Source organism: Centruroides sculpturatus, unplaced genomic scaffold, assembly GCF_000671375.1.
Source record: "Centruroides sculpturatus isolate CEXI.00-Female unplaced genomic scaffold, Cexi_2.0 scaffold208, whole genome shotgun sequence".
In the NCBI taxonomy this organism is placed as follows: domain Eukaryota; kingdom Metazoa; phylum Arthropoda; class Arachnida; order Scorpiones; family Buthidae; genus Centruroides; species Centruroides sculpturatus.
Window position 1 is genome coordinate 255,099 of NW_019385210.1, and position 16,215 is coordinate 271,313.

Here is a 16,215-nt window from a genome sequence, read left to right on the forward strand (position 1 = left end):
AAAACGCTACAATAAAGAAATGGAGAGGTATATCAAAAAAACTGAATGTGAAGTTGTAGATGAAAACATAATTTCAAGCACGGATAAAAAAGTTAGAAAGATTGAAAAAGCACCACTGTCGTCCGTCTTAACGTTCCTGAAAAGAGCACATAACCCCAATCCACAGATGCCTAGATTATTCGCATTTGCGAAAACGCACAAAGAGGACAAAGAACTCAGGCCTGTGGTAGAGAAGAATAACGCACCAACGTACGCACTGGAAAAACGTTTAAAAGAATACATAAGTACAAAAATGGAGGATAATAGTTTTGTGACCCATGATCCAAATAAATTAATAAAAGAAATACAGAACTTAAATTTAATGAACGAAGAAATAGGAACGGTGATGGACTTTGAAAATCTGTTCCCCTCCATAAATCTAACATCGTGCTACAACGAACTAATTGAATTCTTAATACAACAAAATCAAGAAACGGCAAAATACATAGAAAACTTGCAAGATTTGGCAAAACTGATTTGTTTTCATTCATTTTTCAAATTTAATGGAACGATATACAAGCAAAAGAAAGGAGTTCCTATGGGAAGTCCTATGTCAGGTCTGCTATGTGAACTGGTAATAAGGAAATTGGAAAAGAACATCCTCAAGGATTTCTCCGATAGCATCGTAATATACAAACGCTATGTTGATGACATATTAATAATTTGGAAAGATGACCAACGCATTAATGATTTCTTAACAACAATCAACAATAATGAGCACGGATTGAAGCTAAAATTAGAACAAAAAAGCCGAAGGAACATCCATTTCTTGGATATTAACATGGAATTCAAATTAGGAAACATACAAACGAACGTATATTTAAAACCAACACACGCTCCTTTATACATACCGGCATGGTCAAAAGACCCATATAAATATAAATTATCTGCGTTTAAGGCACTGATCAAAAGGGCCTTCCTGTACTGCACCAATGTACAAGACAGGGATAAAGAAATTAATAGAATTCAACAGATAGCAAGGACTTTAGGATACAGAAAGTCCACAATCATAGGCCTTGTAAAAAGCTACGGTAAACAAAAAGCTACGAATCCAAACCATAACAACAATACTACATTCAATAAGTTCACATACAATGAACAAACGAAGAAGGTGGTGAAGGAATTAGGAAAATACAAAAATGCAAGGATAATATATAAAAGAGCACCCAATATTTATAGATTATTAAGAAACGACAAGGACAAAATTAATTTAGAAGACCAACCGGGTGTATACAGTATACCCTTTGAGAACCAACAATTAGGTATTGAGAAAGAGTATATCGGAGTAACCAGAAGAAACCTGAAAGTACGACTAAAGGAGCACAAATATAGTATAAATAAAAAACTGAATAGTACGATATTAGCAAGTATGGCACAGGCAGACGGATCAGTAGTCAAATGGGATGAAGCCAAGATTGTTAGGACGGGACACTCACCTTCCATCGCAATGGAAATGGAGAAAATAGAGATTTACAAAAGTAAGATGAGGGACAGATGCCTAAATGCAAAAGATGCAAAAGCATTACCAATGGCTTGGAAATATAAAATTGAAAGAAGTATGGGTTTTAATAATCCATAAACATTTTTATGATCTGGAGTTTTTAGGAATTAGTAGTTCAGACTCAGTTAAAGTGATATAATTTTTTGTTTTTTTCATTGTTAAGTTGCAACGCGATTTTAGATTATATTTTATCATATATTTATTTTTTAATTTACGTTTTTCATGTTATTGTTAAGTTGCAACACGTTTTTGATATTATTGTTAACTATTTATTTATACACATAAGTTGTTAAAAGTTCAAATTCAAATGAATTTCGAACTATTGGTTCCATTGGAACGAACAACGTTAAAGCCTGAAGATGGCCTATACAAATAGGCCGAAAACATTCGAATAAAGAAAATAACTCGGCAAATACAAATCAGGTGTGTTTGGCTTATTAATATAAATAGCTAATATTGCTGAGTAGATATATATATATATGGTTGTTCAAAAGTATGTTTTTAATCATTTCCATTATATATAATTTATAGTATCTTCTAATATACGACAATATATTATGAACACACACATTTTTAGCAATACATCACATAACCTAAGCTTCAAGATCAAATAGAAAATTGTTATATTTCAGTAGAGAGAAAAAAATTAAAACATCAATGCTTCTGACACAATTACACTCCACTATAAGTTGGGTAGGAATACTGTGTGTTCCTTCATCAAGCAATCCAAGAAAATTCTTCAATTATAAAACTGCAATTGGCACAATTTAAACTATGAGTAATCAGAAGTTAGAACAAAAATGACATCCAGCAATAAGTATGCATTTTATAAAATTTTGAACTTTATTATGAAGAGACTTAGAAATCATCTGGAAAGTTTTAACAATCATTTATTAGATCAATATCTTTATAATTAAGTATGATTTATTCATTTAATGAACCACATGTAGATTTATTTTCACATTTTGTCTTCACTAATTGTTTGTCAAAGCTATTATTTTTAATCAGTATCATTACTAAAGTCAATAATTATACTGTCAAATCAAATTATAATGTATGAATTTGATAAAAATGAAAAATGAGTTAAAATTGCTGACATGTATTTTTTATTAAAAACACAAGTGCAGCACTTAACTAGACAAACATGTTTTTGCAATGAATTCTTTTATATTTGGTAATAAAATGTATACAAGAAAAATTTGTATTACAACAACTGCTACTGTTTACAGATTTTATTTGATGTATTTTTCTTAAAAATACTTTTAAAAACTAAAGTTTATCTTGTTACTGATAAGTTTTGATTCCATCAAGTTAAAGACTAGCAGTTTATAAAAAAATCTTGTTAAATGCTTTACAAGTTACAAGAAAAATGTGTTCAGTAAAAAGTTTTGTCACAAGTTATGCAACAGGGCTCAGAAGCTATCATTAAAACAACTTTTATCACATTGTAAACCAAGCTTTAGATATTTCAGTTTTTAATATTCTAAATTTGAATTACTTACAGAATTTTAAAAATTTTCTGATTACAATTTGTCAATATTACTGGCAATAAATTATCATTGGTAAATTGAAGTCTATGAATTAAGTAAATTTCAAAAAAAATTTTTAAATATTTTAATAGAATATCTTTAAAAAACACTTCCAAATTTTTAGAAAATTTTGTAGATTTCATTTTACATATTAATTTTTTCAAAACCTTTGAACTATTCTTAATTTTTATTTTCTTGCAAGTAAACTGGATTTAGTCAATATCACTATCCAAAAACCTTAAAAGTAACTGCTAGGTCCAAAATAAAATGAACATTTTCAACTGCTTTGTCAGCCACTTTCAGGTTCAACTAGTGATCATCAATTAAATGTAAACAAGGAAAACAACCACATTCATTTCAATATGCTGCTGTATCAAAAATGTTTTTGATATTACAGTATTTGGATTTATTTTGTATAGCATTGTATTCATTGTGTATGTTTAGATGTTTAAGAAAACAAGGAAGCTACTTTAAATTTATTTTTAATTTATGCAATTCCTAATGCCTATCTGAATTTTGATCTTAATTAAATAGTTAAAGTTTATAGTTGTTGTAAAGTAGTGACCTTTTAGCAGAGTGGGAACAAAAGAGGCGTGACCTTGTCAATTGGACCCACGTGCGGTCGGGTAATACCACTTGTAAGGTATTGACTTGTAAACAAGGGTAAACAAAGGAAGCGCCGGCTTTGTTAATTGGACCCACCTGCAGTCAGACAATAGTACATTTACCATATTGTAAACAAACGAACGTAAACAAGTGGCGGACGTTTGTGTAAGCTTCACTCTCGTCGGATGACGGCGGACCTGAGTGTAAGCTGTTCGAGCAGAAAAAAGGGTCGTGATTGGTCGGAAGTTCCCGTTCCAAAATCCCTTAAATTGCGGGGCGAACGGGAGTCAAAGAAAGAAGGGCAAGAGACTGATACACGGTTGTCTCAGGCAGTTGGGAAGCCCGCTGAGCGTAAAGAGAGTGTTCTCCTCTGTTGATCTTCTCAGAGACGGGTTAGTGCTGAGATCGGACCGACCGTGCAGTTGAGCCGACTCCACAATCTGACTGAGGTCTCTCCAAAGGTTATTAGTTCCCAGACGCCAATCTGGCATGTGAATTCACTACGCATGATTATCCTGTACATACACTATGTTTTCCAACTTGTACTTTCTACAACTGTAAATAAACTGTACATATATTCAATTTGAGTGTGGAGGTGTGCTTTCAAACGAACCTGACTCATTACATCGAGTCATGATACACAAGAAACCAACTCAGAAGGAGTTGGGAAGGAACGGCAATAAGATCTTCACTGTTGTATTATAGATTAGTTTCACATTTGTAAATTAAACTATGAAAGATGTTCCATTTCAATAACTTCAATAGACAGCTATAAATTACAGCTAACTCCAATTTTTATAGTAGTACAATGGAATTTGCTAGAAACTTAATACAGTGGAACCTCGCATAACAAACAAAACAAATTGTAAAAAGATGCCTTGCTTAATAAGCAATGTTTCACATAACGAGTGACTAGGAGAGAGGAAGTCCAGGATTGTGCACATGCTCCACCAGTCTGTGATTAGCACTTTTTCTGCTAGCATCTTAGTGTTGCTTGTGATCAAACATTTTTCCAAACTTGTGTTCACACGTATTATGTATAAACATCAACAACTATTGCCCGTTATATAATAAACACACCAAACAATATGCCAAATTCTTGGGGCTTTATTATATATCGTTTGGCATATTTAATTAATTTGACTAGAGGTAGGTAGTTAGTTATGTTGCTATCTCATTAAATTTAATACAAGATGGCAACATAACTGCCTACCTCTAGTCAAATTAATTAATTTATAATATTTAATTATAGCCTTTACATAGCCCAAGAATTTGGCACATCATTTGGCGTGTTTATCAAACATTATCTGTGATTTGTTTTCTCTGCAAATCCGATTTGCATTCCAGGTTGGTTCATTCCATGCTAGAAGAAATGATGATGATTCATGCTCCTTAACAATGTATATTGTATTTTCTTTGAATAAACATTATACATAAAATATTTGAGTATTTTTTTTTTGGCATGGAATGCATTGTCGTATTTTAATTAATCTATATAGGAAAAACTGTTTTGCTTAACGAGTGTTTCACATTACGAGTAAGATTCTGGAATGAATTATGCTCATTAAGCGAGGTTCCTCTATACTTTATATATACAGTAGAGTGTCGTTTATCCGAATCAATTGGGGACTGGGGTGGTTCGGATAACGAACCATGTACGAAAAAATATATTAATTTATCCCATGTTCAAATTTCTCTCGATTGCGTGTCGCTTCGCATTGAATTTTCGTCGATGTTAAGCTAACTAAGACTATTGTATCGTTAAAAATTATTTTTTTATTTTGTACAAACAAAATAAATTTATTGAAAAATATAAAAGCAATAAAAAATTATACTTCAGATGTTAATTTAGTATCAAAAACGTAAAATATTTGAGTAGCCCGAGAAATAGCCGAAGATTGCAGCGCCACAGCACTAGCGAAAATTTAAATNTCGTCAAACTTTTAGGCTTACGGGAAAGCGGCGCCAAACGTCACACGTACACGTTTACACGTTTAAAACGTGCGCCTCAACCTCTCTATTAAGTCTAGTTAGTATTGTAATTTTATTAAAAATGAACTTACTGTATATTCTTATTGAACTTTTAATCAAGTGTACTTTATACAGTCGACCCCCCTATAACATGGTAGATATGTTCCTCTTTTTATGAATCCAGCTTCTAGGAGTCCAGCCAATCACAGCCCGGCACATGTGCAGTTTACAAACTACGGCTGCTTGAAAGGTTTCTTCCATAAAATTAAATCGATTCTAGACTAATTCAACTCTTCATTTCCAAAATAAGTATAATTTTTTGGGAATAATCCATATAAACTATGCTATAAACAAAAAATTGTAGGATTACTTACCGCGTGTGCACCATTCAACTACGCTGTTGCTTAAGCTTGTTTTCGTTGTGGAGATTGTCATCGAATGGCGCTCACGTGCTTCCCGATAAATTATTTTTTTTGCAAAAAATTCGTTAAACTTTGGAGACATCATTAATATAAATATAATTTTTATGGACATTAAATAATAAATGGTTTTTGGTAGGTCCGCTGCTCGTTTAAACTCAACGGTTTGTTCAATCCTGTTGCAACACAAGTCGGTGATGATGTTTTACTGAATTATAGAAGTTTTTTAGCATGTTTGTACGAATACTGTCGCAATTTTTTTGCCATGATATAAGAATCCAAACTATAGGAACCTGTGTTATGGGGGGGGTCAACTGTACTTTAACAAATAAAAATATGTAAACGTAATCAACTGCCATTGTATAAAAATATTAAAAGTGGGAAGCCAGTATTCAGATAGTTCAGACTTAAAGAAGCTAGTTAATAGACTTGAGAAGGGTACTATACATAGGAGGGAGTCAATTTTTTTGGCAATTTGTTAATTTTAATTTATGCAATTTTAATACAAGTGTTTAAAATATCAAAATATACAAAAATTTGATATGAGACTGTCCATTAATGATATCCACACTGTAAGGAAAGTAGAGGTTACAACAAAGTGTGACAAGGGGGGTGTTAAGCTTCAGCAGACTTCCATTTATATCATTAAATTTTATAGTTTACACATCATATTATATTTATTTCTAAATGTGTGTGTTTCATTTCTACTTATGGTATCTACTATCATTCATAAAGTGATAAAGGTTTTAAAGGGGGTTGAGTTTTGTTGGATGTCCAAAAAGGGGAGGTTATGGAAACTTGGACAAACTGAGACAAGAGGGAGCAGGGTAAAAATTTCAAGATGATGATAGACAATTTATGAACAACCCCTATAAGATTTTAAATTTTAAAAATGTTTGTCAAATTTAAAGCATTAGTTCTAATTTTTTAAAAAGAACAAATTCATATTGAATTTAAGGTTCATTTAATTTTTGTTCTGTATGCTGTTCTTAGACTACCTAATATAGTTTAAACTGAAGATAGCTCAAATGGAGCTGAAAACATTATGAAAATAAAGAAAATTAAATATTTGATAGCCTTATAAGCAGAATTCATAGATACATTTAAAGTATGTTGTCAACTTTACTAATTATAACAATTAAAAAAAATTACAATATTACTATGTATTTTTATAACATAATAATCACATTAATTGAAATTAAAGAAGCCTTGTAAGAGCAGTTAATTAACGTTATCAAATTTTCAAAACTAGAATTGTCTTAATTTCACGTGACTCACTTTTTTCATTATTCTGTACCTTTTTTTTATACTTTCTATTCAGTATTTTAAATCTAACATATTAATTAAAGTATAATAAACAACAATATACAAAAAAAATTATTAAAATCATATAAGTTACTTTTAGTAATACATACATATATCAACATACAGATGTTGACCTAAATGTAGCTTCTACCCAAATGCATTTTATATATATTCCTTTTGATCGTATAACAACCAAGTATCATTTTAATTATTTGTCATTTACAAATGATAAGTGTATCTATTGTTTTATCACCATTTTCTAAGAAACACATCATATTTATGAACGATTTCCTTCCAACTTAAACAAGAAACAAACAGGAAAGAAAATATGAAATTAGAAAATCTACAAACAAATGCACTTTTTAAAAAATATGATTAATTGTTAAGTCACAGAATTCATGTCACTTAGAATATTTCCATTTTTTCAAATTTGACGTAAATATAACGTTAATTCTCGATCTATTTTAAGTAATTAGTATATTAAAATTCAAGTTTTGTATAAATACTTACGCCATGTTTGCTAGAAAAAAAAATTCCAATTAAATATAAAGGCAAAATAATATTTAAAATGGCGTCTACTGCTTCTCCTTCTCCCTTTTTTTGATTAAACAGCGCCCTCTTTAAATGAATCATCGGAAAACTTTTTATTTTATATCATTTCATTGTGACGTCTATAAACTTGCAAAATATTCCTTACGTCATGATGAGCTGTAATGAAATCGTTAATGTTCGTGAAATTGCTATTTATGTTTTAAATAAAAAGTAAATATGTTGTAATTAGGGAAAATTAATACTTTATTTTGAAATTAGGTTAGAATGCAAACATTAGAAATTTTATTTCAACCGCTGAATTTAAAATTCAATTTTTTTTTTTTTTTTATAGTATACTTCCTTGAAAAATTATTCTAAAATTGGCATTTGTTTGTCTTATACAATAGTTTTGAATATCTATTCAAAATTTTAATCAGAATAGTTTCCATTGTAAATTGTAAATTAAATCTATAATGGATTCTATATCACATTTATGGGAACNTAAAAATCTTAGTCAAATAAAACAATTACAGAAATATTAAAATAAATCACTTCGTTAATCACAAAATTGGACGAATATTAAAAGCGAAAACTAAACACGTGCACACCCTGCTCTATGTAAACGAGACCTGACCTCTATGTAAACAGAGAGGTCAGGTCTCGTGCTGACGTCACTAACTTGGGATTCCTGGCTAACATTGTAGAATAGGGATCTGGCTATCCTTGTAGTATATAGTCCTTGACCCGGACATGTTAAAATTAGAATGTTATACATACTAGAAATTAAAAAATTAAGTTTTTTTATTGTGAGTAGAAAATAAATATATTTTTTTTTAGAAGGTAAACATGTACATACTATATTATTAAAGTAATACAATAATCACATGTGGCATATCCAAAAACTAATTAATAACAGTCCGATGTCGATATTAATTTGCAAAAATAATATATAAAAGTAAGAATAATAAATAATAACACATACCAACATTAATAATATTAAGTTACAAAAGATACATTGTATCTGATACAATATATAATATAAATACGAGGCATGCGCAATGTCATTTTACAGCCAAGAACTGAACAATGTGCATAGCGGTTTAAACCAGTTAGAGACTAGCGTTGGAACAAATCTAATATTTGCCAGAGATATTTAAGTTAGAATTTTAAAAGTACATTTTCTATCACTCTTAGCCTAGGAATAAGATGGGGATAAGATTTGGTGGGAGTGTGAAGTTAGTCTTTAACCGTTAAAATAAAACATTCGCAAATTTTATATAAATTTATTTTGATTCATCATAATTTCACAATTTCTACGAAAACCGGACAAATTAATAATTAATCCGGATCATGAATTTAAAAACCGGCTTGTCCGGGTGAAAACCTGTCTGGGAACAACACTACGGATGGTCGAGTGGTCAAGATGGCAGCCTACCGCTTTGGAAGACCCGGTTCGAATCCGAACGAGTCGAAAAATTTCCAGGAATTTTTCGGGGTGGTCCGTTCGAATATGTCGAGCCCCGTCCCTCACCACAGGCCGCCCCATTGTGGACCTGGCCGAATCCATAATGGGCTTGAAGAAGAAGCACTCTTAGTGCCCACAAGGCTGAAAGAGTAAAAAAAAAAAAAAAATATGGAGGATCCGGGATCAGATCAGATGAGTAACTCCCCAGAATTTTTCATAGGTCATCTGTCTCCGATTTGTCAGGCCCAGTTTCTCACCACCCAACCGTCTCTTTGTGGGTCTGGCCGAATCCGCAATGAGTACAAAACGATACGCGATAGGAGTTACACAGAGTTAAAAATGAAACAAGAAGAAAAAAATAAAGGTTTCAGATGAACAGATGAGAAAAGTTAATGCACAAGAATACATTGTCGATCTTGTTTGGAAATTTCTTTAATAACTTTTAATATCGGCTTAACAATAATTTCAGTTTTTATGTATCAAATACTTCAATTAAGTAGCAAGATATTATTGTTTGTTTAATGCTTTTCTTTTCGTGTTTGAAGATTTACTATTATTTATTCAAAAAATTCGTATTGCATCGTACTGAAGTAAACAACTGTATTTTCTTTAGTTTGACGATTAAATCATATTCTTAAACGTTTTGGATATGCTTGGGTTTTTTTATTTTTATTGTTTATTCGGTTTATCTTCTTATCCACAAAAATGAATTTTAATAAAAAAATTAAGGCATGCACCAATAAACGAAAACAAAAATATAATCAAATCCACGTTACAAACAATAGTAGCAAGTTGTCCGAAAACGCTCATTGATTTTGATGTCACGAGACGAAACTTTTGCGGTTACTATAACTGAAATTTTGCACTTTCTGTCGGCTTGTGACTTAAAATCTCATTTGAAATTTTAAAAAAATGTAATTGACTATTCAAAAATGTTATCAGTGTCACGTTCTTGCTTCTCACTCAATTCGATTTTCTTTCTTTCTTTCTGAAATTTATAATACAGTAGCGCCTCGTTATATCGCGGATTCATATATATATATATATATTTTCAAATTTTAAAAGTACTTGAGTCAATAAATTTTAGTGTTAATTGCCATTGAATTTCTTTTTGCAACGAAATACGGTATTTTGCATTGTCTTTGAAACTACCACTGCGTGTAAAACAATAAATTCGTCACGATATAAATAAGCAAAACAGGTGGAAAGATCAATTAACATTTGTTTCCTTTTGATATTAAAAGTTGTTTATTTATTAGTTTTAAGTACTGTCTTCTTCTTTTGACAGCCGGATGGCCGAGCGGTTAAGGTGGCAGCCTACCGCTTTGAGGGGCCCGGGGTCGAAAAGTTCCTAGGAATTTTTCGGGGTGATCTGTCCGGATATGTCAGGCCCCGTCCCTCATCACCCAGCTACTCCATTGTGGACCTGGCCAAACCCATAATGGTCTTGCTAATGGAGGCCCTCTTAGTTCCCACAGGGCAGAAAGAGTTTAAAAAATGAACTGTCTCCTCATTTGCAAGTTTCTGCGAATTGGAAATTTCACACCTTTATGTGAATTGACGGTATTGTGTCAATTCATATAAATGTGTGAAATTTCGAATTCACTGTGTAATGTGTAAAGAAAAAAAAATCTATTTCAGAACGAAAAGTTCTAAAATTTTTATACAGTAGTAACTCTATTCCGCTTTTTAGAGAATTTTATAAGTTTTGATGTTCTATTACATGTTCAATTTTTATTTTTTAAATTTTAAATTACTGTATTTATAATTTTTATTAAAAAATATAAATTATACTAATTTTTAATAAGCGATTTATTGTGAAATATAATCTAACTATATAAAGCTGAAAAACCGGATTCTTCCTTTCTTTCTTTCTTTCTGTCACCCTATGCCAAAAACGGCCACTAGGGACGCCCCTAGTTATTATTTAAATTAACGATAAATTTAATATATTATTATTTTATGCGATTTTTTGCATTTTTGGCTACGTTTTAGTGGGGTACGCCATGAGAAATTCAGTATATTATTTTTTTTATTTGTAATAGGAATTTATTATTTATACCACAGAATGACACCGCCGCTGCTCGAACGCCCACTAGAGGGCGTCCCGGGCTACTAGAATAGAAGGATTAGAAGTACGAATTAATCTAATAATCTTAATCTTTGTTGTTGTTTTTTGCCCGGGCAACATCGGGCTCATCTGCTGGTACTGCATAATAAAATCGCAACTGATATTTTGTTTTTATACCGATATTGTCTTTAAATGTCATTGTTAAAGAAACAATAATACCAAATGAGTGATAATACGATATAACCACGAATAAAATTCAGTATTGCAAAACTAAGCTTATTTTATATCAGAAACACTTGCTGATGAAAGAATGGACGATAAATATTCCATAGAATGAATAATAGGTTTAGTATAAGCCCAGAATTTTCAGTACTCGGTTATATCGCGTTTTTTCTTTGTCTCCCGACAAGCGCATTATAGAGATGGGCTACTGTATTTATTAAAATTTATGGAAAATAAACTTTTGAGAAAATATATAAACAAGTAGTGTGATAAGTTTACGAACATAAATATTAACGACTGAAAAAATAAATAAGACTTTAAGATAATTGGCAGCTGAATTATCAAGACGATGAAGTCGTTAGTCTACCGCTACTAGAATACTTGGGATAGCGGCCGGATGGCCGAGCGGTTAAGGCAGCAGCCCACTGCTCTGAGGGACCCGGGCTCGAATCCGAACGGGTCGAAAAATCCCCAGGAATTTTTCGGGGGTGGTCCGTTCGGGTATGTCGGGCCCTGTCCCTCACCCGACAGCCTCATTGTGGACCTGGCCGAATCCATAATGGGCTTGCAAAAAGAGGCCCCCTTAGTGCCCACAGGGCGGAAATAGGAAAAAAAAAATATTTGGGATCGAGTCCAGGCGAACAACTCCAGAAATTTTCCACGATCTGTCCCAAATACGTCGGGTCCATCCCTCACCAGCGAGCCGCTCCATCGAAGGTCTGGCTGAACTCACAATGGTTGTTTTTTTTTATAACTCTTCCAGCCCTGTGGACACTAAGAGAGCGTTTTTAGCAATCTCATTTTGGGTTTGGCCAGTGCCTCAATGGAGCGATTAGTTGGTGAGAAACATATTTCACTATCCCTGAAAAATTCGCTTGGTTTTTCGATTCGTTCGGATTCGATCCCGTGTCCCCAGAGTGTTGGGTTGTCGCAATTGCCGCTCGACCATCTGGCCATCATAAAGTCCACAATGAGCTTGATTAAAAAGCCCTGTTTGTGCCCATAGGAAAGAAAGAGTAAAAACAAAAGCCGAAAAAGTGAAATGTCAAGAGAAGTTTTTATTTTCCTATCATAAATTTTAAAATGATAACAAAAACCAGTTTAATAACACTAATTGAAATTTATCTCCTTTATTTATTTTAGATAGAATGTATTATAAAGAAGCAATCTGCCATAAAGACTACACGGGGAATTAATTTAACGCATTATTATAAATGTTAGAAAAAATTATTAAATTACTTTACAGTTTAAATGAATTATAAATTAATATTTTTTAAAATTCAGTTTTTAATATTTGTATTGTTATAAATTATAAATTATCGATGACATTTTAAATTTTCCAATATAATAACCCTCTACAAAAATTTTATAAGAGCAAATAAAGTTTTACATATTTTTTGATGCTAAACATTAACAGCACAAAAATATAAAAATACAGACGAATTATTTAAGCTGAATTTTCAACTACATACATCGAAATGGCGGACTCTTAATCAAATTAAAATTAACAAATAATGTTATTCGTTTATCGACTAATGCGGTCCGTAATTCGAACTGACCTACGAGTATCCAACGTGCAATTTGTGAAACGCAATGCCATAGGTTATTTTAACGCGCCTTAAAGTAAAATAACCAATAGAGTCGCGCTTTACTACAAAGACCTTAGAGTAGAGTTCACTCCGCGGGAGTACTTCACTATGGTCACGATGTCTTGAAATGATCATTTGGTTAGTGTGATGGTTGACAACAACGATGTTACTTTATGTTTACCGCCGATTAATCGTTATCGGTGGCCTATTGTTTTTATCTCTATGGTATTTATCGACTTTCATGTACAGTCTGATTGCGATTGGTGTGTATATTTCGGGTATAACGATATATGTTCGACGAAGGAGTCGAAAGGAGTCCACACGCCAATTAGGCTTAGCTCGATATCAGAAAAGGTCGAAACAGAAGTTTGTTCAGAATCAAAAAGTCGATCTAAATCACTCGAATTCCAATGATTATTATAATCATAAGGAAATAGACGATAAAGTAAAGCACAGAAATGTACAGCATTCGTTAAGTAATTCAGAAGAAGTAGGTTCAACGAAAACAAAATATTCATTTAATAATTTTAGGTAAGGATTAAAACTTCATTATAATTAACTTTATGTTTCTTAATTATAATTCAGTTGTATATTTTAATTGTGTTATTCATTAAGGTAACTTGAATGGAGAGTCTATGTAACTTGCTTTCCAATTGAACTTATCAAATTTTACTACTTTATTATATAAACATTATATTTTTGAAATTGTTTTTAAGTTATTTTAACTTTCCTCTAATCATGATTTGTGTTTTTAATTGTTTTTTTTATTATTATACTTTTAAGTTAAAATGTGTAAAATTAGCTTGTTAAATTGATACATTTATTATTAATGTGATATAATTACATTTTGAACATGTAAACTTTTTAATTACAGAATAAATGTTAAATATCTGTTAAAAAATACTAAGTTTTTCTGTACAGTTTAATGATTATTATATAAAACAGTATAATAAAAAATTACAAGATTTAACTATTAATATAAGAATTATATAGCATAATATTTATATTTTATAGTGAGAAATGATACTTTGTTGTATAAATTTTTAATTAAATCTAATTTATTGACATTCAAAATTGTGAAAATACAACTTTTTTTTACTTGTTTGTAACACTTTACACCATGTGATAGTTCATTTTCATGATTAATTCTGTAATAACATTGTATTAAAACAACAATTCTAATTATCAAAAAAGAAATAATAAAAATGGCATTCAAATTACAGTAGGACTTTGATTTAATGGACTAATAATACTAATTGGAAGAAAGGGTATCTACTATTGCTGAAAGTCCAATTAAAAAACTTCTAAATTTTTCTTCTAAGATTTTAAGATAGAAATGCTTTCTCTGTTAAAATGAAAATCTGTTAAATTTGGGTTCATTAAAACAAGGGCCTATTGTATTTGTAAATTGTTGAAATTCATTTTATATAATGTTTTGCCATGTTATATTGAATTATTACCAAATGAGACATGCCAGATTATTTGGTAATACTAGGTTGATATATACTGTGCATCATTTTATATCAAATATTGAAAATCTACAAGAAAAAATCACAAATGTTTGAATTGTATTAAATAGTATGATCAAAAGTTAAATGAAAAACTTCCAAAATAGATTTGTATTGATTAGAGAATTACCTTATAATGGAAAAATAATTTTAGTTTAGATTCTAAAAACTTCAAGAAAAACCTGACATTTTTTTCAAAGTTTTGTTTTGAATTGATTATGAAATGTTAACACCTCAAACATTGCATATATAACTAGCAGATGAGCCCAGTGTTGCTTGGACAAAAATAATAGCAAAGATTAAGATTATTAGATTATTTTGTACTTCTTACCTTTCTACTATATTATATTATAGATTTATATTTACAAAGGTTATCTTAGGTAAAGGTTTATCACACCAAGTGCCCAATCTAACACATTTAAAAAAATTTTTTAAATGGTTACAGTAGAGGAATAAAGAATTTTTAAAATGTGTTAGATTGGTCATTTAGTGTGATAAACCCTTATGTAAGATGACTTTTATAGTTATATAGCCAATCTTACCTGTTTTCACTGGGTACAAGAATTAGGTCCCCCCCTCTTCTGAGGCTAATAAGACAATTTTTAGATGGGTCTAAAAGTATGTTTTATTTTCTGCAAAAAACTGCATCTAAAATAGTAGAAGCCGAGTTCTTCAGGGTAATCCTTAACCCTCTCCCTCTCCCTGCAGAGAGAGGGATTTCCAAAAAATCCCTTCTCATGGCATACCCTAAGGCCAGGAACAGACATGTAAAATTCGGCTTAAAATCTAGCATAAAACAGAAAACGTAAAAATTTTTCTGAAATTTTGGCTGAAACAGAACTGAAAATAGAGTAGAGTATGTCTACTTTTTACGCCAAAAATTCCTCCAATAAAGAGAAGTCTTTTCTGTGACTTCAAAGTAGACATGTGGTTTTTATTCTAACAATGGCAGCAATGAGGATTAACCCTACAATTGTGACGGTCTTGAAAAAACTAAAAATAAATGAAATAGAGGAGTTTATTGAATCCGTTCGACCACATCAGTGTCATGTATAAAGACACTGTATTTAAACAATGTTCATGGATGGCTATAGGTGCAAAATTTCAAATAATAGATAGGTCTAGTAGAATTGATATATAGGCCTAGTATTTAGATCACATGTTCTTTGTTTGAATTCGGAATACAAGTCTACTTAAATGTTCTATATTATAGCAGAGGAAGTGGAGATAAAATGGAAAGTACAAAGGGATAGATAGCCTATATGAGAGGAAAAAATTAATAAAATTAGCACTGTTGGTGGCTGTGGTGTTTCCTATTTGGCCAGAATTTTTACATGTGTGTTCTGGCATAAAGGTGTAAAACAGAAACTGAACTGAAAGCTGATTTTTGATTCTGTTTTCTGCCACACAATTTTACGCATGTGTGTTCCTGGCCTAACTGTATTATTATTATTATTAT

The 16,215-nt window shown here is 31.2% G+C and overlaps 2 protein-coding genes across 3 annotated transcripts in view; one reads left to right on the plus strand and one right to left on the minus strand.

The window, feature by feature from the left end:
* The window catches only part of LOC111636181 (vesicle-associated membrane protein 3-like), a 47,149-nt gene extending 39,099 nt beyond the window's left edge, over positions 1-8,050 (minus strand). Inside the window, exon 1 of one of the 2 annotated variants that reach the window (XM_023381376.1) lies at positions 7,881-8,050. In XM_023381376.1, the coding sequence (XP_023237144.1) occupies positions 7,881-7,885 (5 nt within the window). In that variant the 5' untranslated portion in view covers positions 7,886-8,050. The remainder of the gene's footprint in view (positions 1-7,880) is intronic. The other variant, XM_023381377.1, reaches the window with a different exon arrangement.
* Positions 8,051-13,208: 5,158 nt separating this feature from the next.
* LOC111636170 overlaps positions 13,209-16,215 on the plus strand; it is a 36,081-nt gene continuing 33,074 nt past the window's right edge. The window contains exon 1 of the mRNA XM_023381364.1: positions 13,209-13,779. Coding sequence (XP_023237132.1) covers positions 13,412-13,779 — 368 coding nt within the window. The 5' untranslated portion in view covers positions 13,209-13,411. The remainder of the gene's footprint in view (positions 13,780-16,215) is intronic.